This window comes from Leucopleurus acutus, assembly GCF_964270905.1.
Source record: "Leucopleurus acutus genome assembly, chromosome: 21".
Lineage (NCBI taxonomy): Eukaryota > Metazoa > Chordata > Mammalia > Artiodactyla > Delphinidae > Leucopleurus > Leucopleurus acutus.
Window position 1 is genome coordinate 17,713,990 of NC_139163.1, and position 19,738 is coordinate 17,733,727.

A 19,738-nucleotide genomic window follows, 5' to 3' on the forward strand; every position below is an offset into this window, starting at 1 on the left:
TTTGCCATTGTGGACCTTGCATTCAACTGTGGGGAGAGAGACAAAAACATGTAAACCAGTAAACAAACACTTTCGAATAGTTCAAGTACTATGAAGAAAATAAAACATTGTAAAGGGATAAAAGGGGAGAGATGGAAGAGGGAGTTATTTTAGGGAGAATGGTCAAGTAAGCCTTCTCTAAGTCTTCATATTTCAAAGGAAACCTGAATGATTTTTACTATCCTGAGGATCTTTAGTAAAAGTACTGATGGTAGAGGGAGCAGAAAGTACGAATTCCTGAGGTGAGAATTCAGGGAATAAAAAGGTCAGGTGGCTGGAGCACTGTGAACTATAGCATGTAAGTTCCTCCATTAAATGCAACGAAATTTAACTGAACACCTTAGTAAACCCTTCATGTACTGCATAAGAATTGCTGTATATAAGAGGAAGATAATAATAAAGCTGTTGTAGGATGTATGATGGGTCTTCTTATAGACTTACTAGTTAAAGGACTCATTCTTTCACACTAGTCTTGCAGAAAATGTGATTTGAATGAATGAGTGTAGCAGGAAATTTACAAATCACTACACATCCTGACCTTTAGGCTCCCATGTAGATCCAACCACAGGGATTGATATAGGATATTAAGTGTATAATTTATGAGCATTTTATTTACTACACCGTAAGCCATAATAATATTTATGGTTTTGACCCTTGATAGTACTGTGCTTAGCATTTTCCACTGGCATATAGACATGAATTTTGCAAAACAGCCTGGATAGACCTAAACTGATTTTCAATGCAGGGGTCACAGGTTCGAGCCCTGGTCCGTGATGATCCCACATGCCTCAGAGCAACTAAGCCCGTGCACCACAACTACTGAGCCTGTGCTCTAGAGCTCGTGCGCCACAACTACTGAAGCCCATGTGCCTAGAGCTCGTGCTCCACAACGAGAGAAGCCACCGCAATAAGCCCGCACACCGCAACAAAGAGCAGCCCCTGCTCACCACAACTAGAGAAAGCCCGCGTGCAGCAACGAAGACCCAATGCAGCAAAAAATAAATTAATTAATTTTAAAAAAGATTTATTTCCCAAGATTATGCTTGAGAAAGAAAACTGTATCCAGAAATAGATTTAGTGAGTATACTTACTTGTTAAAATACATAAAAGAAAAAGATATTCTGTGTAAGAAATCACACCTAGAAGAAAAATAGTATTAGTTATGCTATATATAAAATATTACTTTCTCTTCATATTTATCAGGTAAAATATTATTCTTATAATAGCAGTAATATTTATAAAGAACTTAGAGTTTTAAAGAAGATGCTAAATATTGTTTTCAATGAGACTAAACTATTACTACAAAATCAGGGTGAAAGAAACAAATAAAATTTACATTGTTTCATATGCCTCTGTAGAAACCCATATAAAAATCACATTAATGCTTCCAGATATACTGGCATAAAAGCAAAATTATCAATAATGTTTACATATAGCTGTAAATTTTAAATGCGTTGCTAGCTTTCAAGGTATGAATCTAACATAAAATAAAAATGTTGGAAATGGATAACACTGTAAAATGCTTAATAATTTCTTAGTAACCCTTGAATAAAACATTTAGATATTCTTGCTTAGAGATTTGACTTCTTATTGCATTCAAAAAACACAACTCTATAGTTATTACTTTTCTCCTTTCAAGTTATCACTCATTATTCTTGATAAGCTTCATGCTTCTATTAAATGTAATCTAAGAAGTTTCAATTTTTACAGAAAGCTTACACTTTCTGTATATTGTATCCTGAGTTCTCTGTAATCTCATAAACTTTAAAAGGAGTTTGTTTGGACTACATAAAAACATACATTTTGTTACTCAAATTCTTGCTTTTGGATTATAACACCCAAAACTAGAATTAATGGCTTAATTGTTTTTCCAAGTGTATCCTGAGAAAATGAAAATCAGAAATAAGCCAATAACACTTATCCAGATACCAGACAGTCCTCATGGTTGGTAAAAGGGTATAAAAATCCTTAAAATAATCAGATCGTGAACTTTAAAACTCCACTTTACCTGATGTTCTTTGAGGCTACCCTCTTTGTTACAGAACAAAGGAAGAGGAGTCACTGTCAGGCAGTTTGTCAGAAGATGTGAAGGGACCGAGCTAGGAGGCCCTGAAAGCATTCCCGTCTTTTGTTTATACTAGAATATTGTGACCTATAGACATAGTTCTGGTTGATTGCCATGAATGTTATGGGAGAAAGATTCTGGAATGGTCAACGTATATAAGATACAATACCTAGATTCCATAGGGATCCCTCAAAAAAAAAGATCTGGAAATGGGCTCTGTATCTCCATAACCCCGTCTCACTGACTGTTGCTCTGACTTGGTGGAATGCACAAGCGGTGCTGGTTAGCATAAAGCAGTTTAATATCTGCTCTACACCTTTTACTTGATAATCAACTCAAGATTCCCCTCACTGACGGATTACAAAACAGCGAGAGTCCTGATGATGATGATCATGGTAGGCACTTGTCTGAAGTACTAAGTGGTTTTTGAGGTGGTATAATCCACAGGGAAGAAAAACAAAGTGAGAAACTCATGATATAATTTAATAAAAATGGTCAGGGACATATATACACGACCAAATATAAAATAGCTAGCTAGTGGGAAGCAGCCGCATGGCACAGGGAGATCAGCTCCGTGCTCTGTGACCACCTAGAGGGGTGGGATAGGGAGGGTGGGAGGGAGGGAGACGCAAGAGGGAGGGGATATGGGGATATATGTATGTGTATAGCTGATTCACTTTGTTATACAGCAGAAACTAACACACTATTGTAAAGCAATCATACTCCAGTAAAGGTGTAAAAAAAAAAAAAGGTCAGGGAGAAGGGAAAATATTACTAAACATGAACTGTAGATTCATAATGTTTTTAATTACAAAAATGGAAAACCATTAGATTAACCTTTCAATTTATTTTAAGGCCACCCAGGATCAAAAATAATAATAAATGCTAAGCATATAGTAATGTTTCGATCCTTAGAAAAAGAGGCTAAGAAAGATGCCAACTAGGTGTCTCTTGAAAATTCAATTTTAAAAAATTCTAAGGGAAGTTTCTTAAAAGCATTACACTGTTTAGTTCCTATATCATGATATATTACAGTTAGCTATTATAACTAAGTCTATGTAATTCATGTTTTCATAAATGCTGTATACCAATTAAATTTTTGTAAAACTGCCTAACATTTTCTTGCTGGGTTATATTTTAAGCAGACAAAATTAATTTGTAAATTAGTTTTCAATAGTTCTAAAAACTTAGCTTTACAATTCCTCTTCCACCTAATCTCTTTATAAAAAAGCAAGATTCTCTGTAACTCTCTACTTTACCTAACCCTATGGTTCTAAAACTTCTTGGGTTCACGGATTACCTTGATAATCCCATCACTATGACATAGATCTGCACTGTTCTACAGTGTAGCCATTGGCCACACGGGGCTATTTAAATTTAAAATAATTAAAAGTAGATAAAATTAAAAATTCAGTTCCTCAGATACAGTAGCCCCATTTCAGGTAATTAACAGCCACATTTGGCTCGTGGCTACCATACGGACATTCCCATCACTGCAGATAGTTCTATTGGGTAGCACTGAATAGATCATCTCCCCCTGAAAAAAATATGCAAATATGCATACAATTTAAGTAGGATTAGGACCTGCCTAAACCTATGGCTTCCAGATTTAACCCTCCCCCTAACTGAAAAGAATTTCCTTCTTCCATGCATTTATCTTTCTTGGATTATATCTGATCCAATTGCATTTTCCCATGAGAGGTATTAAAGAAATATTTTTTACATTCACCAATTTCCCTCATTATTCTGAGCTTTGAATTTTCCTGATCCTATCATTCCACCCTAAGATTTGAATGGCAATCTTTAAGACAACTTCCAGAAAAAAACTTCTAAGAACTTTAAAGACACCATGGCCCAGATTTCACAAAGATTTAAAAACCCTAGTTATGAAAAGCCTACAGTTAAAGACAAGGTGTCTCCTCCTTCCAGAGTCCATGAGAACCAGGCGTAAGCAATCTGAATTTCTAATTCTACTTAGGCAAAAATATATGGATTATAACTAATCCTTTATAAAGTATTTATCTTCACATTAAATATATTACTTTCAAACCAATATTGGTTGAAACTGATGAAAAAAAGGTAAGTTTAGATAAATGTTTTATATTGTTATTTTGCATACTCTTATATTTGAATATGAAAATATATATTTCTAAGAAACATTCCTTTTTAAGATTAAAGAGAGTTTATTAGTTTCTGCTATAAACATTTATAAAAAGTACAATGTAAAAGAAAATTGCAATAAAAGCTATATAATTTGATTGCAAAGCCATGTATGAATTAACGAGTTAATGTATAAATAGATATGGGTAATATGGTAAGTTGAAATAGGTGGATTTTTGCAGTGAGTGTTGTTTTTAAAAGAAACATGTTCAAATTGTGCAACCAAAAGATATATCCAATAAACTTTTCATATTGATTAAATTTAAGAAAATCTGCAATTCCCTGGAAGTAAAAGGAAAGAAGAAAAATAAACATTTGGAAATCAGTATTTTTGAAAACTGCTTTCTGTGGGTAAATATAACATATACTTCTCAATATGGTTAAAAAGGTTTTTTTTTAACTATAAAAGTTCATTTTGTTGTGAAAAGTGTGGAAGATATGAATAGTGTATATAAAAAGTAACATAAAAACCACCTGTAATCCCACTGCCGAGAAACAATCATTATTAATATTTTGGTGTTTTCCTTTTCAGTTTTTTTTCCATGTACATAGACACATTAATTATAAAATTATTTAAGCATGAGGAAAATATGTATAAATAGTATAAATAATATAGTATCAATATTAAAATACATAAATACTATAGTTAACTTACCTCTTTCTTTAAGACTTCGAAATAGCTTTGATGATCCTTTCCAAACTGGTGGTGTTTCTGATAGCATTTGATTTAATTCCTATGACATAAGGTATCATAATGCTGATTAACTGGTAAACCATTTACTTATAAAATAGACCAAAAATATTCAAATGCCTATGCAAAAACATTCTCTGCTTAGAAGACGTGAGACATGACTGTATTTATACTATTTTATCTGTGGTTCATTCAACCATAAAACCCAATATTTGCCCACAGTCCAAATGTAAAAATAAGTGATGAAGATGCTACATTAAATTCAATTAGAGCTACCGAAAATTTCAGGTAAACTTAATAACTGGAGAAATACATATATATATGATAATCTAATTAAGATAAAACAGTGAATTTAAGTTCTGGAGCCAGTTAGAAAAGGATGGTTCCGTGGAAGCCACAGGAAAAGGTGGACTTCCTAATACAGGTCACACATGATCACTGGGCTTCACATACTGTTTTCTGTAGCCCTCCTGGATTTAGGGGATTTTGTGGTAGATGAAGTAACTGGGCAACAGATTATGCTGGGAAAGAATGAAGAGTATTTTAATAGTGACTCAAAGAATGATGACATCAGATGCAGCAGGATGACAGGGTGTTGAGTTATTTTGTCCAACGCTGCAATTTTTTTTTCTAATTTTAACTTAAATATTCAGTAAAGAATACACACCTCAATTGCTGGTTAGCCAGCTTTTTTTCTTTTTTAATCAAGCTGAGGGGGGACTATTTTGGAAAATTTAAACATTTGATTCATTGCTCAGATACTAGAATGATTTTGTATTTATTACACATACTGTGTTAAAAATAAGTGAAAATTATAATTAGGTTAACTGTGAAAAAATTATTAAAGGATTTGGTGAGATAAGTTGAAATAATTTGAAATTAAAAAATTAGTCTGCTAAGTAACATACTGAAAAAACAATAGAAATGACTTTTTTTCCAGATCTGACTCTTGCTACTCAAAATGTGGTTCCCCAATGGCCCGGGCATCATCACCGGGGAGCTTGTTAGAAATGCAGAATCTCAGATCCCATCCCTGGCCTCCTGAACCAGAATCAATTTTTAACATGATCTCCAGGTGATTTTTATGCACATTCAAGTTTGAGAAGCACTTTAGACAAATCCTTCCTGATGTAGTTGTACATAAAAAAGCTCTGTGACATTTATAAACCATCTTTTTCATTATAGAGCTGGGTTAGCAGGCAAATAAGGAATCTCTGGGACCCCAAAGGCAGGAGAGGTATTTTTAGGGGATTTATAGACGCCCTGAAGCCTATCTGTGAATCCTTGCTCTCATTTCCTTCCTGGTGTTATTTCTGCACTGCAGGTAATAGACGCCACCTGGTGCTCAGTAGTGTCTGACTAGGGTAGCAATTCACATATGAATAATAATGAGAAGCTAGGATATTTAATGTTTAAACAATAGTAAACTCATAAACATTTTTGTTAGAGCAGGAGATTAAAAAATATTAATATTTTGAGTACATTTTATATATTTCATTAATACTGTTTCTATTATATAAATACTACCATCTCCATTTTAACTGTTCCCATGTATTCAACTCATTTCTTCTACTTAAACTCAGCTAAAATTTAAGACCAAAAAAATCATAGCTACCTTTTACTGAGTGTCCCCTATATGCTTGGCAATGGGCTGATACATATCTCATTTAATTCTAAAAAATTATCCTCATTATGCATATTTTACTGTGTCTTAAAGAAGATAAGTAACTCACCCGGAATTATACAACTAGTAAATGACTGTCCAGATCCTTACTGACTCTAAGCAGTTTATTTCTGTAATAATTTAGTTCCTTGTCTGGTCTAGATCATCCAGTTGACATACTAATCTTGTTTTGTGTCAACTTCAGGGACTTTTTTTTCTTAATTTAATTTTTATTTTATATTGACATATAGTTGATTTACAGTATTATGTTAGTTGCAGGTGTACAGCAAAGTGAGTCAGTTATACATATACATATATCCATTCTTTTTCAGATTCTTTTCCCATATAGGTTATAACAGAGTATTGAGTAGAGTTCACTGCAGTGGAGGCTAGGGACTTTTAAGTTTTATTAAAAACTGTATTTCCACTCAGGCGGGAATCTCTCTCCCCTCTCCCAGTGCCTACCTTAGTCTCTTATAGGTAGTAGTGTTGTATGATAAAGAATTTGATTGGCCTTTGTCCCTGGTTCCTGGGAGGAAGACTATATCCTTGCATAACACCAAAGTTTATGCTGAGGAGATGACTCAAGATGGGGGGCTGACCTTCAAAAATAACCCCATGATTCAAGTGTTGGGGCTTTGAACTAGCCTGACCTCTGGGGAGGGGAGAGGAAAGGGACTGGAGGTTGAATTCAACCATGTGGCCAATGATTCGATCAATCACACCTATGCAATGAAACCCCCAATAAAAACTCTGGACACCAAACTCAGTGGAGCTTTCAGGCTGGTGAACACATGGGTGTGCCAGGAGGGTGACATACCCTGATCCTTCAGGGAGAGGGCACAGAAGCTGTGTTTGGAACCCTCCTATAACTTGCTGTATGTGTCTCTCCATTTGGCTGGCTTTGATTTGTTCCCTTATAATGATAAACTATAATTCTACATGTAGAACGTTCCTGAGTTCTATGAGTCACTCTAACAAATTATCAAACTTGAGTGGAGTTGTGGGAACTCTCTAAATTTGTAGCCAGTTGGTCAGCAGTGTGGGTGGTCCGGGACCCCTTGAGTTGCAGCTGACAGCTGAAATGAGGGCCACCTTTTTGGGAAATGGGTCCTTAAATCTGTGGGGTCTGATGCTAACTCTGGGTGATAAGTTTCAGAACTGTATTGCAGTATTGCAAGTAGGGACTAAATAAATATTTGCTGGATTGAATTCATTTACCTAGAATTATAGATGCCTTTGAAAGGCTTTATACAATTTTTCTGAGGACAATTTTTATAACTATATACGTAATATATATGTTATAGGAAAATTAGTAAATGCAGAAAATAAAACCGGATTGTAATCCAGGGACGAACCACAATTAAAAATTTTATTTAATCTCCTTTTAATCTAATTCTCTATCTAGGCATATTTATACAGTATTTTTGTCATTCTTGTTGCAAATATTAAATCATTTTCTGCATACTGTTTTGTAAATTACTCTTTGCATTAATATGTCATGAGCGTATTTTCCTGCCAAATATTCTTCATTTTCATTTTAATGGCTACGTAGCAATTGTCTATATAAGCAGTTCTGAAATGTAACTCTTTATACTCTTAAAAATTGTTTACCCAAAAGAGATATTGCTTATGTAGGTTATATCTATCAATATTTAATGCATGTGGAAATCGAAATGATACATTTTTAGAACACAAAAACACACAAGCACATATTCTATTAGTTCTCAGAGTGATGATGTCATCACTCATCATGCAGCCTCTGGAAAACTCCACTGTACACTTGTCACAGAATGAGAGTAATAGAACACGTATCTTTTCAGTATTATTATGAAAATAGTCTTGACTTCATGGACCCCCAAAAAGGTCTTTGCACGTTAAGAAAGACCAGTTTATATTATTTTGCAATTTGCTGTTTTACTCAAACTCATGTTTTTTAGGTCTATTCATGTTGATACACATATCTCTTGTGTATTTATTCATCTTAGCTCTATATTACTGTATTGTCCTTCATATGCCTATTTCACATTCTTTTATTAATTCCTCTACTGACTGGCATTTATATTGTTCCTAATTTTTTTAGGACTCCTGGTATAAGCATACAAGTGTTTCTCTTGTAAACATATCTAGAAGTAGAATTTTTGATATGCATTAGATAGTGCCAAATTTCTCTCAAAAGAGACTATACCAATTTACATTCTCACCTGATTCCTCCTTCTTCTTGTCCTTGAATTACTGGTATTGTTAGATTTCTAGAACCTGACAATCTGATGGGTGTGAACTAGCATCAGATCATTGGTTTAATTTGCATATCCCTGATTACTAGTGAGGTTGAGCTCCTTTACATATATTTATTGGCCCTTCTGGCTATGTCTACCCATTATTTTCTTATTATCTTTTGTATATTGATTTACAGGAGTTCTATATGACTACAAGACACTTAGCCTTTTCTGTTAATAATGAGTTGGCCAAAAAGTTCGTTCTGGTTTTTCATATCTTAAGAAAACCCGAACGAACTTTTTAGCCAACCCAATATGTTGCAAGCATATTCTCCCATCTGTCATACATCTTTTAACATTGTTGACACTGTTTTTTGGTGTGCCAAAATTTTTAATATTGAATTTAGCAAAATTTGCTAATAATCTCCTTTGAGTTCAGCTTTATATATCTTATATATATGTACATATCACATTTATATATGTATACATCACATAAATATATATATATAAAATAGTGTGCAGGACTTCCATGGTGGTCCAGTGGCTAAGGCTCCATGCTCCCAATGCAGGAGCCCCGGGTTTGATCCCTGGTCAGGGAACTTGATCCCACATGCCACAACTAAGACCCAGTGCAGCCAAATAAATAAATAAATTTTTAAAAAATAAATAAATAAAATAAAATAGTGTGCATGCATACATATACCAAGAGCTTTAACCTACCTGCTTAGAAAGTGACTTCCATGTTTTAGCAACTATAATAAACATAAAAAATTAGATAATACTTCATGTAATATATATCAAAATTCAGTAACCATCTACAATCATAACTCATAACACTGACTTTTATATCTAAAAGGCAAAGTTTTTTAATCTCAAGATTTAGACCTATGTATGTTATGCATTATGTATTTGTTTCACGTACTATAAACTACTTAAATAATATCAGTGGAATAGAAAACACATTTTCCATAATCATTATCTTACTTTGGGGATTTCTGGATTTATAAAGTAAGTTAATTACTTCATGTTAAACATCCTATGGGCTTAAAACACAAACAGTGATATTCATTAAACACTGATGTTAGAATATAAAATATTAACATAGAGAAATTATAATTTTAAGGTGTCACTCATGATCTCTGCTGTGTTAGTATCTCTGATTATACTTCAAAGGTCAGGTCTCTCTAGAGTGAAGGGGAAGGATAGGGGCAAAGAGAAAAAAAGATCAAGGAGAGAACAGGTAATGTGATAGAGAGACTCTTGGCCTGTTTTCCATTCTTCTCCCCTAAGAATGTCATAGTTGAATAAAATACCTGAGATCACTTTCTTTTTCTGATTTCTCCTCACATCCCTGAAGATCTCAAACACTATAAATCTCATAGTCAACATTGCTGTTTCCTTGCTCAGATTTGAACACTGTGAATATCTAATGCTTGTCCAAGAATTATCTCCAGGTTTGTATGTGATTAAGTCCTATAACACAGCTGCATTAGGAACTAGTAAATATCAACTATTTCAGCTACATTACAATAATGACAACCAATAATTTTTCTACATGGCAATGTGGCCATTTCTGTATAGTTAACCATAGCTAACATAAATAATATATCAAATTCAAGATTATAAGATAGGCATGTTTTGCTTAACTTTCTCTTTTTTAAGCGATGTAATAAGTCATTTTAAGATCAAAAGGGAAAAACTATGTTCTAAAATTTGGCAAACTGATTTTTATGAAGATAGTTTTCTTCTCTATGTAGCAACAACATCCTTTCTTTACCCAAGACAGTTTATATGCAAACATGTAATCAAGATTAAAATCACAGGTCTATACAGTAGAATTCAGCATTTAACCTTAATTATAATACTTTACACATTCATTTCATAGACATCCTCCTTTACACAATGAACACAACAATGTAAATAATATTTATTATTCTGTTGCTTTTGAAATATAGCAGTAAGAAAAGAAGAAAAATAAATGGTACAAAAGTACATGTACATGCTCTTATGCAATGTTCAGAAGCTATTTATCAAAAGAGGAAGTTAGACACTCTTGAGTTTTGTAGGGTTTATGAGATTTCCAGGGTAAATTATTCACAAAAGACATATTCATTCTGCCGGATATGTCACCATGTTCAGTATTATTGGCTTTTTTTTTAAAATAAAACTAAAGAGCCATTAAGATTGTTCTTCAAAGGATTTTCTGATTTTCTAAATTCCTTATTTCACATGAAGTTACTGCATATATAAATATAAGGTGAAGAGGGACTTCATTCTTTTGGATATATTTTATTTCTTAAGCTATAGGTTGATGTTTTCATTATATTTTTAATATTTTTAGTATGTCTGAAATTTCTTAACTTAAAATTAAATAATACTTGAAGCTATATGAAAATAATTACTTATTTTAGTTTTAGATGAACAGTTTACCTCTTAGGTTCTATTTAAGTGGGTAAAACAAGAAATTTTCTTGATTTCAAACACAAAGTTACAATCAACAATCAGATATATATCTCAATTGACATTTATTTGAACTATAATTATTAAGCAAATGTTTACATAGCATACCATTTTCCTGTTGATGTTGCCATAAAATTATATTAAAGATTTTTAAAAATAATGGTTATGAATTCAAGTGATAATGATTATGATGACAATGACAGCTAGCAATGTTTATTAAGTGCTTATTGCATGTCAGGTATTACACTAAACATGACTGTTATCATTCAATCCTTAAAAAACCTCATAAGGCTGCTATTTTTACTTTTATAAATGAAGAAACAAAAGATTAAATAACTTACTCAGGTTCTCAAAGCTCATAAATGAATGCCAAGGTCTAAACACAAGTCAAATTTCAATATGCTATTTTGATATGTATATGATTTAATATTCAGTCTATGAAGCATATTTTCTTTTTTGAGGTAAATATTTCTTTTTAAAACCCTACAGTTTTAAAAAAGTTTTTACAACTATCTTGATCTTTAGTTACCATTCTTAATTATGTCTTAAAAGTGCTGGTTAGAAATTAACTGATATTAATTTGTGGTTGTTAAATATCCTGTGTTTATACTGGAAACCAGTTTTTCCCCTGCAAGTGATAGTTTTGGAATATCTATCAAAAGAATCACAGCTAAAATTATTTCCAAAAAGCAAAAATCCAACAGTAGGCTTCCAGTGAATACATTATGAAGATAAAAATAAAGAAAATAATGAATTAAAAAATTTCAAATTATGAAATTTTAAACCAGTAAGCATTACTTAAAGGATAACTTCTCAAATATGTTTGACAACAGTTACAGAATTTGATGCAAAAGTACCATTTGATATTGTAAGAGATATATTAATAGTTTTATCAAATCTATACCAAAAATAAATATAAAAATCCACACTGTACAAAAACAATTAAACAAAATGTATGGAACACGTATATACCTACTTATGTATAAGAGTCTTTTCTATGTACAAAGTCCCTACACTCAGGAAACGTACAATATTATAGGAGGACAAAAAATACAGAAACAACCAATTCCAAGGCAGAATATGTTTATCTGGCACATGGTAAGTACTCAATAAATATTTCTTGAAGGAAGTGGGAGGGGGGGGGGGAGGGAACGGGAACCAAAAAAGCATAGAGAGATACAATTCTTACCACAGACTTCAAATTCTCCAAAAAAAGAGCCCTACTTAAACTCTAGCCTTTTGTATCGCTACTGTCACCTTTATTCTCGTACTATGCCACCTCCCTAGGCAATCTCATCCATACACATTGCATTAATTACCAATCATGTACAGATGAATCCCAAACACATACCTCTTCCCAGCCTTCCCCCCGATCTCCAATGGAAATAATCCAAAGCATCAAAAATTAATTCATTAAAAGCTAATGTGTGAAGTAGCCAATTTGTCAAATTACTGAAGATTGAATTTTTTGAACTTTTATACATTTTTCTTTCACCTCAGTTACCTTTTTTGTTGTTGAGAATGTTTAAGATCTGTTCTCTTAGCAAGTTTTAATTATACAATGCTGTACAATATTATCAACTACAGTAACCATGCTTCCATTAGTCCTTGAGGATTTAAGTTTGGTTTTGCCATAACTCTATCTCTGAAGAAGAGATGGCTATAATTGTTTTAACCTAACTTAAGGCATTCATTTGACAGTTTCAAGCAGATTATCAAACAACTAATTATGTGGTACGATGATTTTCAGTGAATTGAAATCAATGATCAAGAGCTAGATCCTACTGCCTCCTTGGTATCTCCTCTTTTACAAATCTGAGGCATTTAACTACATCATGTCCAAAACTGAAGTTGTGATTTTTCCCTTTAACGCCAGTCCCTACTGCCATCCATCCAGTTAAGCCAACCAGAAATCCTTAGTACTCACTACTCCATCATTACCATTGCCACCATTGTTAGAAGCTTCTGATGCTTGGACAAGAGTCTCCTCTCTGATCTGCTCATGGCCACTCTGGACCTCTGTAATCTGTCTCCACCCTGAGATCTTTCAAAACACAATATAATCATGGCAGGCACCTGTTGAAAACAAGACAACAGGCCCAAAATGGAGTTGCCTATGCTAAGCCCCATGTCACCCAACTGAGACTTAATTACTAATGTGTCACTTATCTCCCACGTGGAATCTTAAACCAGTCATCAGGAATCACCTGATCAGCAGCAGTTAGGTCATCTGTCTGACAGACCCCTACCATCTCCTGAAGGCAAGTGACCTCACAATAACCAACCTGCTTTTTCTGGCCTAATATAACCTACTTGTTCCTGCTTCCTTCTGCCTATAAAAGGCCTTTCATTTTGTACAGCTCCTCAGAGCCCCTTTATATTTGCTAGATTGGATGCTGCTCAATTCATTAATCGTTGAATAAAGTCAATAAGATCTTGAAAATTTACTTAGTTGAATTTGGGGTTTTTTTTGCGGTACGCGGGCCTCTCACTGTTGTGGTCTCTCCCGTTGCGGAGCACAGGCTCCGGACGCGCAGGCTCAGCGGCCATGGCTCATGGGCCCAGCCGCTCCGCGGCATGTGGAATCTTCCTGGACCGGGGCACGAACCCGTGGTCCCTGCATCGGCAGGCGGACTCTCAACCACTGCGCCACCAGGGAAGCCCTGAATTTGGTTTTTTAATACACCAAATTCTCCTGCAGCTTAAACCACTACCACAGTTTTCCATTACTTTTAGGATAAAAACAAAAATGTTTAATATCAGCTTACAGACTCTGAATGATTTGGCCCTACCCATATTCCACATACCATATTCCTCCTTGCTCTTTGCACTTATAGCCACCCAGATCTTTTTTCCACTCCTCAAATGTATCACACTCCTTCTTGTCATGGCACCTCAGCACACGCTGTTTCTTCTGCTGAAATTCTCCACTCCCGATTTCCCATTTACCTAGCTAGCTCTTATGATTTCATATTTCATGGTGATATTTATTTCCCCAAGGAAGATTTCTCTGAGCTACCTGACTAGGTCACTTCTCAAAAATACACTCTCATAGAATCAAGAAACATTCTTTCATGGCACTGAGTTATAATTTGTTGTTTATATGTAAATTTTGTTGATCAGTGTTGGCTTCCTCCACCAGACTGCAAGCACCATGAGGGTGGAGAACATTTACCTTTCGTTCCCCTCACCACTGTATCTCCAGTGCCTAGTGCAGTGCCTGCCATTTGATAGTTGTCCTTGACTACATGTCATTTAATATTCTGTGAGATGAAATGGGAAGGGTGCATAAAAGCACTTCTGCTGCCTTCCAAAGTACTATGGCTGTCTTGAGAAAAAATACTCTGTGATTATTTTTTGAGTTGTGAACTGAACTAGTTCCTTTTTCTCATGGAACCCAATTTTTACTTGAAAGAATAACTGACAGACAAATTATGGTTATTTAGACCTGGGTATTTGGCAGACATTTTTGTACAAATGAACAAAGTTGCTTCTTGCTTAAAGAAAACTGACAGTATTTGTTGTTAATGATAACATTTGAGATTTCAAGTAAAAATCAGAATATTGGAAAACTTGTGTACACCACGAATTTGACAGCTTTCCAATAAGTAAAAACTTTTCTGATGAGATTATGACAATATTAGTGAATGTGATTTTTAAAAAATATTGTATAATGAGATATGTCAACATTTGGAAGATCTGCATAATTTAATAAACCAACATTTTCCAGTTGATGTTACAAGATTATATAAGGGAAAAAGATCCATTCAAAGTGCAATGTAGGCCAATGTATTTTAACAAAACAGATAACAAAAAAGTTTCAAAGTCCACATTGCAGCTAAACTTTAAGAAACTACCATTAGCCAAGTATTGATACAGTACCAAAGAAGAATATCTACAATTATCTAAAAGGCTACTGAAATACTCTTCCCTTTTCCTACTTCTATATTTGTGAGGCAGATTTTGTTCAGATACTTCCTGAAAAACAATACATTGCAACAAATTGAACACAAAAGCAGATATGAGAATCCAGATGGCTTCTGTTAAGTCAGACATTAAAGTAACTTTGCAAGAATGTACATAATGCCCCCAAATTTGAGAACCACTGCCCTAACACATGGAAAGGTGAAAAACGATTAACTTATATTTACACTGCAGGAGCCATGACATATTCAGAAGAGATATGGGAAGAATTTTTGTCCAGGTCTAACTGGAGCCAGCCCTCTGAGTTATTCTGTTTAGACTGGATATACGAACTGACTTGGCAGAGTAAGAACCTATTATAAAGAGTAAGGCAGTGTTTAGTTGGACGTACTGAGAAAGAGGAAACAACAGAAATTTCTGAAAACAGAAAAGATACCAGTAGGAGTTGATAAGAAATATTAGTCTGGTAACATTGTAGAGCATAGTATCTTTTGAAACACCACATTGCTTGCTTAGTTGTTCTGAAAACTTATACTGCTCCACATTTTTACAAACTAGAGACAAGAGAAAAATCTTATAAAATTATTGAGATAACTGAAGAAATATACTTACATTTGGGCTCATCTGTTGTAACAGCCAAAATAAAATCATATGGAGTCATGAATAACTGCCCTTCACATTCTACAGAAGCAAACAAACGAAATCGCCTTTCCCGAGATGTTGCATAGAGATCTAGGTCTTCAATGTCTGTTCTGCCAACAGCAACCTAAAGTAAAGAAAGCAAGTAAGTCTGGACTGTGTGAAGTAACACCTCCTTTTAGATGATAAATGTTTTCAATTATGTTGATAGTGAATTAACAGAACAAATGAAAAAGTGTGAAAATATTGTCTTCTGGAGAACTTAATCATATTATAAATAATTACCCACATGAATAAAATGAACTAATGTTCAAAAGATCCCACAATGAATATCATTAAGGTTCTGAAGACTTTACACTGGCACTTTGAAGGACCTGCGATTTATTTCTTCAGTTTCAGAGAACATTAAATTTCTGACCTAGTAGTTTCTTCAGAAGGAACACCAACACTTGCTGAATGCCTACTATGTACTCTCTATATAGGCTTATTTATTTAATCTGAACTCTTTTCATTGTAGTCTATTAATTTTCTAAAAGAAGAAAGGGAAAGTGTGATAGGCTGTTCATGGTGACCACTAAGGAAACCACTTAGTGGCAGAGCTTAGATTCGAACTGAAGTTGCTAAGTCTACATCACTACAGTAGAGTTACCACCAATGTTCACTCTGAATTCTACCTAAGGTTAAGATGAGCAGAATCAAGAGTGTGTGTATATGGGGGGAAGGGGATCTCCTTTTGTCTTACTTAAAGATCTTTCCTTGTAGATAAATAATTTCTCACTATTATTTATTTTCTCTCTGAACTATAACAACTTTTTAAATAAAATGATTTTTTCCTGATTCCAAAAGCGATGCATAGTTACTATATATAATTTAGAAGACAGAATTTAAAATTTTATAGACATAACTGTTTTTGTTTTCTTTTTTGGCAAAAAATGGGGGTTATACTATGCTGTTCAGTAATCTGATCCTTTTTACTTATTAACACATTTTTGACCAGAGACATATTATGGCTACAAAATCCTCCAGTCAATAATGTGTTAATATATCATGTGTCATTTTTCCATGTCACTAAATAGTCTAGTAGACCATTTTTAGTAACTATATAATATTTAATAGTAAATGTTTGTAGCTTAACACAATTAATGAATTCTAACTGGTTGACTATTTAGTTAATTCATAGTACTTTACTATTATAAAACAATGTTATAACGACCAGCCTTGAAAATATTTAAATATATCTACAAATAGTTCCTTGGGGTAAACTCCTAGGAGTAAACTTGATTGGTCAAACAAAATCATTTCATACATATTATCAAAATGCCTCCAGGGAGTTTATAGCAAAAGTTACAACTGTTACTATTTTGAAAGAACTTATGATTATCTACCTAGAAAATCCAAGAAAAAAGTTATTAAGATTAATGAAGGAATTTAGCAATTTCCTACCTGTGCCTGAGACCTTCTCCCGATCCTTTAGTAGCTCCCCTGGAACTACAGCACGTGCTAAGCTCCCCACTCCAGTGCTTGGTATTAAGCTGCTATTTACCAGGTCTCCCTGATGCCTCATTCTAGACTCTCTCTGCTATAGAGATCCACTAGTTATCAATAAATTCAGTGGTTGCCTACTGCTAGAACTTCATGAAACCAACTAAGCTAATCCTAACCAAAGTCTAGTCATAACCTGTTGATAAAAACAAGAATGAGTCAAACTTCACTCTATGCCTGGAATGAGCTCCGGGAACTGTACTGGTCTCTGAGCAATGGCCAGCTCCAGGAATATTTTAGACCAACTTCCGTTTCCTGTTCAGCTTTTCAGTTTCTCTGGAGGTGAGCCCTGATACCTTTGCAGCTATTGCCAAGGAGATGAATCTTTGCTCCATATCAAATGGTCAGTGGGATTCTTTTAGTCAGACTCTTAGGAAAGCGACCTGCAAGAAAACTTCTGCTGCCACACCCTCTCTACTATATGAGATGCTACTCCAAATCAATCCTACTTAATCACATCCCTTGTATTAACGTATCTTAGACTTTGACAATACACCTTCCCTGAGAGTTAACCCTGTACCTTGGATAAATCCTAGCTATTTCCTTTATATATCCTACTATTCTGTCGCTTGTACCCTTTCCTCCCCATTCATACTGTGTTGCAGTTACCTGTCTACATATGATTAACATAGCGCATGGCATATCTAAGGGGCTTGGTAAATGTTTATTGCGTGAATGAATGAATGCTTATGGATGAAAAGATAATTGGGAACGGGATAATAAATAGCCAAAGGGATACTGAGTGTGGGTCAGATGGCAGTGAAGGACAACCAGAAGAGAGGCTTCTGATTCCAAGCTGGGAATCTAGACTGAGATAATAAAAGAGAACCTAAAGCTTTAGTGAGAAAGGTACCACATTAAAACTTAGGTGTATCTATCTTTTCAAAGTTGTTCAAACATACCATCTTCATAACTAATGTTGGTAATTGTTTAAGATATCTATTGCAATAAGAAGCCTTATGGGATTTATTTTTAATTTTGACTGTTTTTTATTTTAATAGAGTAAAAATTCCGGTAAAATGAATCTCTTCTTAAGTGCAGATTCAGGCAAAAGTATTAATAACTTCTGGTTTAAGTCTTGAAATTTGGAGCACTCAATTCTCAGGCACTCCTGCCAAGTGACTGCAACATATAAAAATTGGGTAATTCAAGTTTTTCTTTTTTTTCATATTTAGATTTTAAAACAGGGTTCCACGTACTTAACTTTTTAAAGTAATTACTGATACTAGGTATATATTACTTCTGTTGCCTTCTTTCAGTTATACATTACCAATTTTCTCCTACAATAAAGATTAATTTTTGCTTCTATGATATCTTTCCAAAAAGGACAGTAAAATTCACAAATTCTAGCTTCTGACTACAGGAATAACAACAACAACAACAAAAATGGACAGTATAGGGCTTCCCTGCTGGCGCAGTGGTTGAGGGTCCGTCTGCCGATGCAGGGGACACGGGTTCGTGCCCCGGTCCGGGAGGATCCTGCGTATCGCGGAACGGCTAGGCCTGTGAGCCATGGCCGCTGAGCCTGCACATCCGGGGCCTGTGCTCCGCAACGGGAGAGGCCACAACAGTGAGAGGCCCGCGTACAGAAAAAAAAAGAAAAGGACAGTATAACTGATGAGAATTTTATCAGTATATGAATTAGGGAAGGCCAGAAAGAGAAGAATATAGGTTTTCACATTTAACTGAATACTGGGAGTTACAACATAGAAGAAGGTGCTTGGTTATCATTAGAGAAAAAACAAACATAAATATAATTTGAAAGAGATTCAAATTTGGTATATTACACTTTTTGCTACGTGGAGGACTGACTGCAAGAGAGGGCAGCAGTGGAGGGGCAAGAAGCCAGCACAGGAAAGGTGTAGAAGATGTAGCATACGATTTATTTGGCAAAATCCTGAACCAAGTACAAGACCCAGGCTGGGGACCTTAGCCAAGAATATAAGTGATACACAGGGGTTCAAGCAGCAGGCAAATTCGCTGAAGTCCACTATTCAAAATTAGAATTTTAAATTTTAATTTCTAAGAACTTCATTTCTTTCATTAATAAAGAACAATTCATTGTGAAAATAAAGTATCATCAAACTTCAAATAATGAAACTACAGCATGTGTGATTTTCACAAATACTACAATTTTTTTAATTTTTAAATTTTATTTTATTTAATTTTTTATACAGCAGGTTCTTCTAAGTCATCAATTTTATACACATCAGTGTATACATGTCAATCCCAATCTCCCAATTCATCACACCACTACCACCACCCACCCCCACGGCTTTCCCCCCTGGTGTCCATACGTTTGTTCTCTACATCTGTGTCTCAATTTCTGCCCTGCA

At 34.5% G+C, this 19,738-nt stretch overlaps 1 protein-coding gene across 6 annotated transcripts in view; it reads right to left on the minus strand.

The window, feature by feature from the left end:
• The window catches only part of MICU3 (mitochondrial calcium uptake family member 3), a gene marked incomplete at its 5' end in the record, with an annotated part of 86,114 nt that overhangs the window by 40,391 nt on the left and 25,985 nt on the right, over positions 1 to 19,738 (minus strand). For 5 of the 6 annotated variants that reach the window (XR_014327074.1, XM_082863670.1, XM_082863667.1 and 2 more), the window contains 4 exons: positions 1,131 to 1,178; positions 4,920 to 4,998; positions 9,558 to 9,589; positions 15,834 to 15,987. Coding sequence is in view for 5 of the 6 variants with exons in the window: in XM_082863670.1 (XP_082719796.1) it covers positions 1,131 to 1,178; positions 4,920 to 4,998; positions 9,558 to 9,589; positions 15,834 to 15,987 (313 nt within the window). Of the gene's footprint in view, positions 1 to 1,130; positions 1,179 to 4,919; positions 4,999 to 9,557; positions 9,590 to 15,833; positions 15,988 to 19,738 lie in introns of those variants that run through there. The other variant, XM_082863671.1, reaches the window with a different exon arrangement.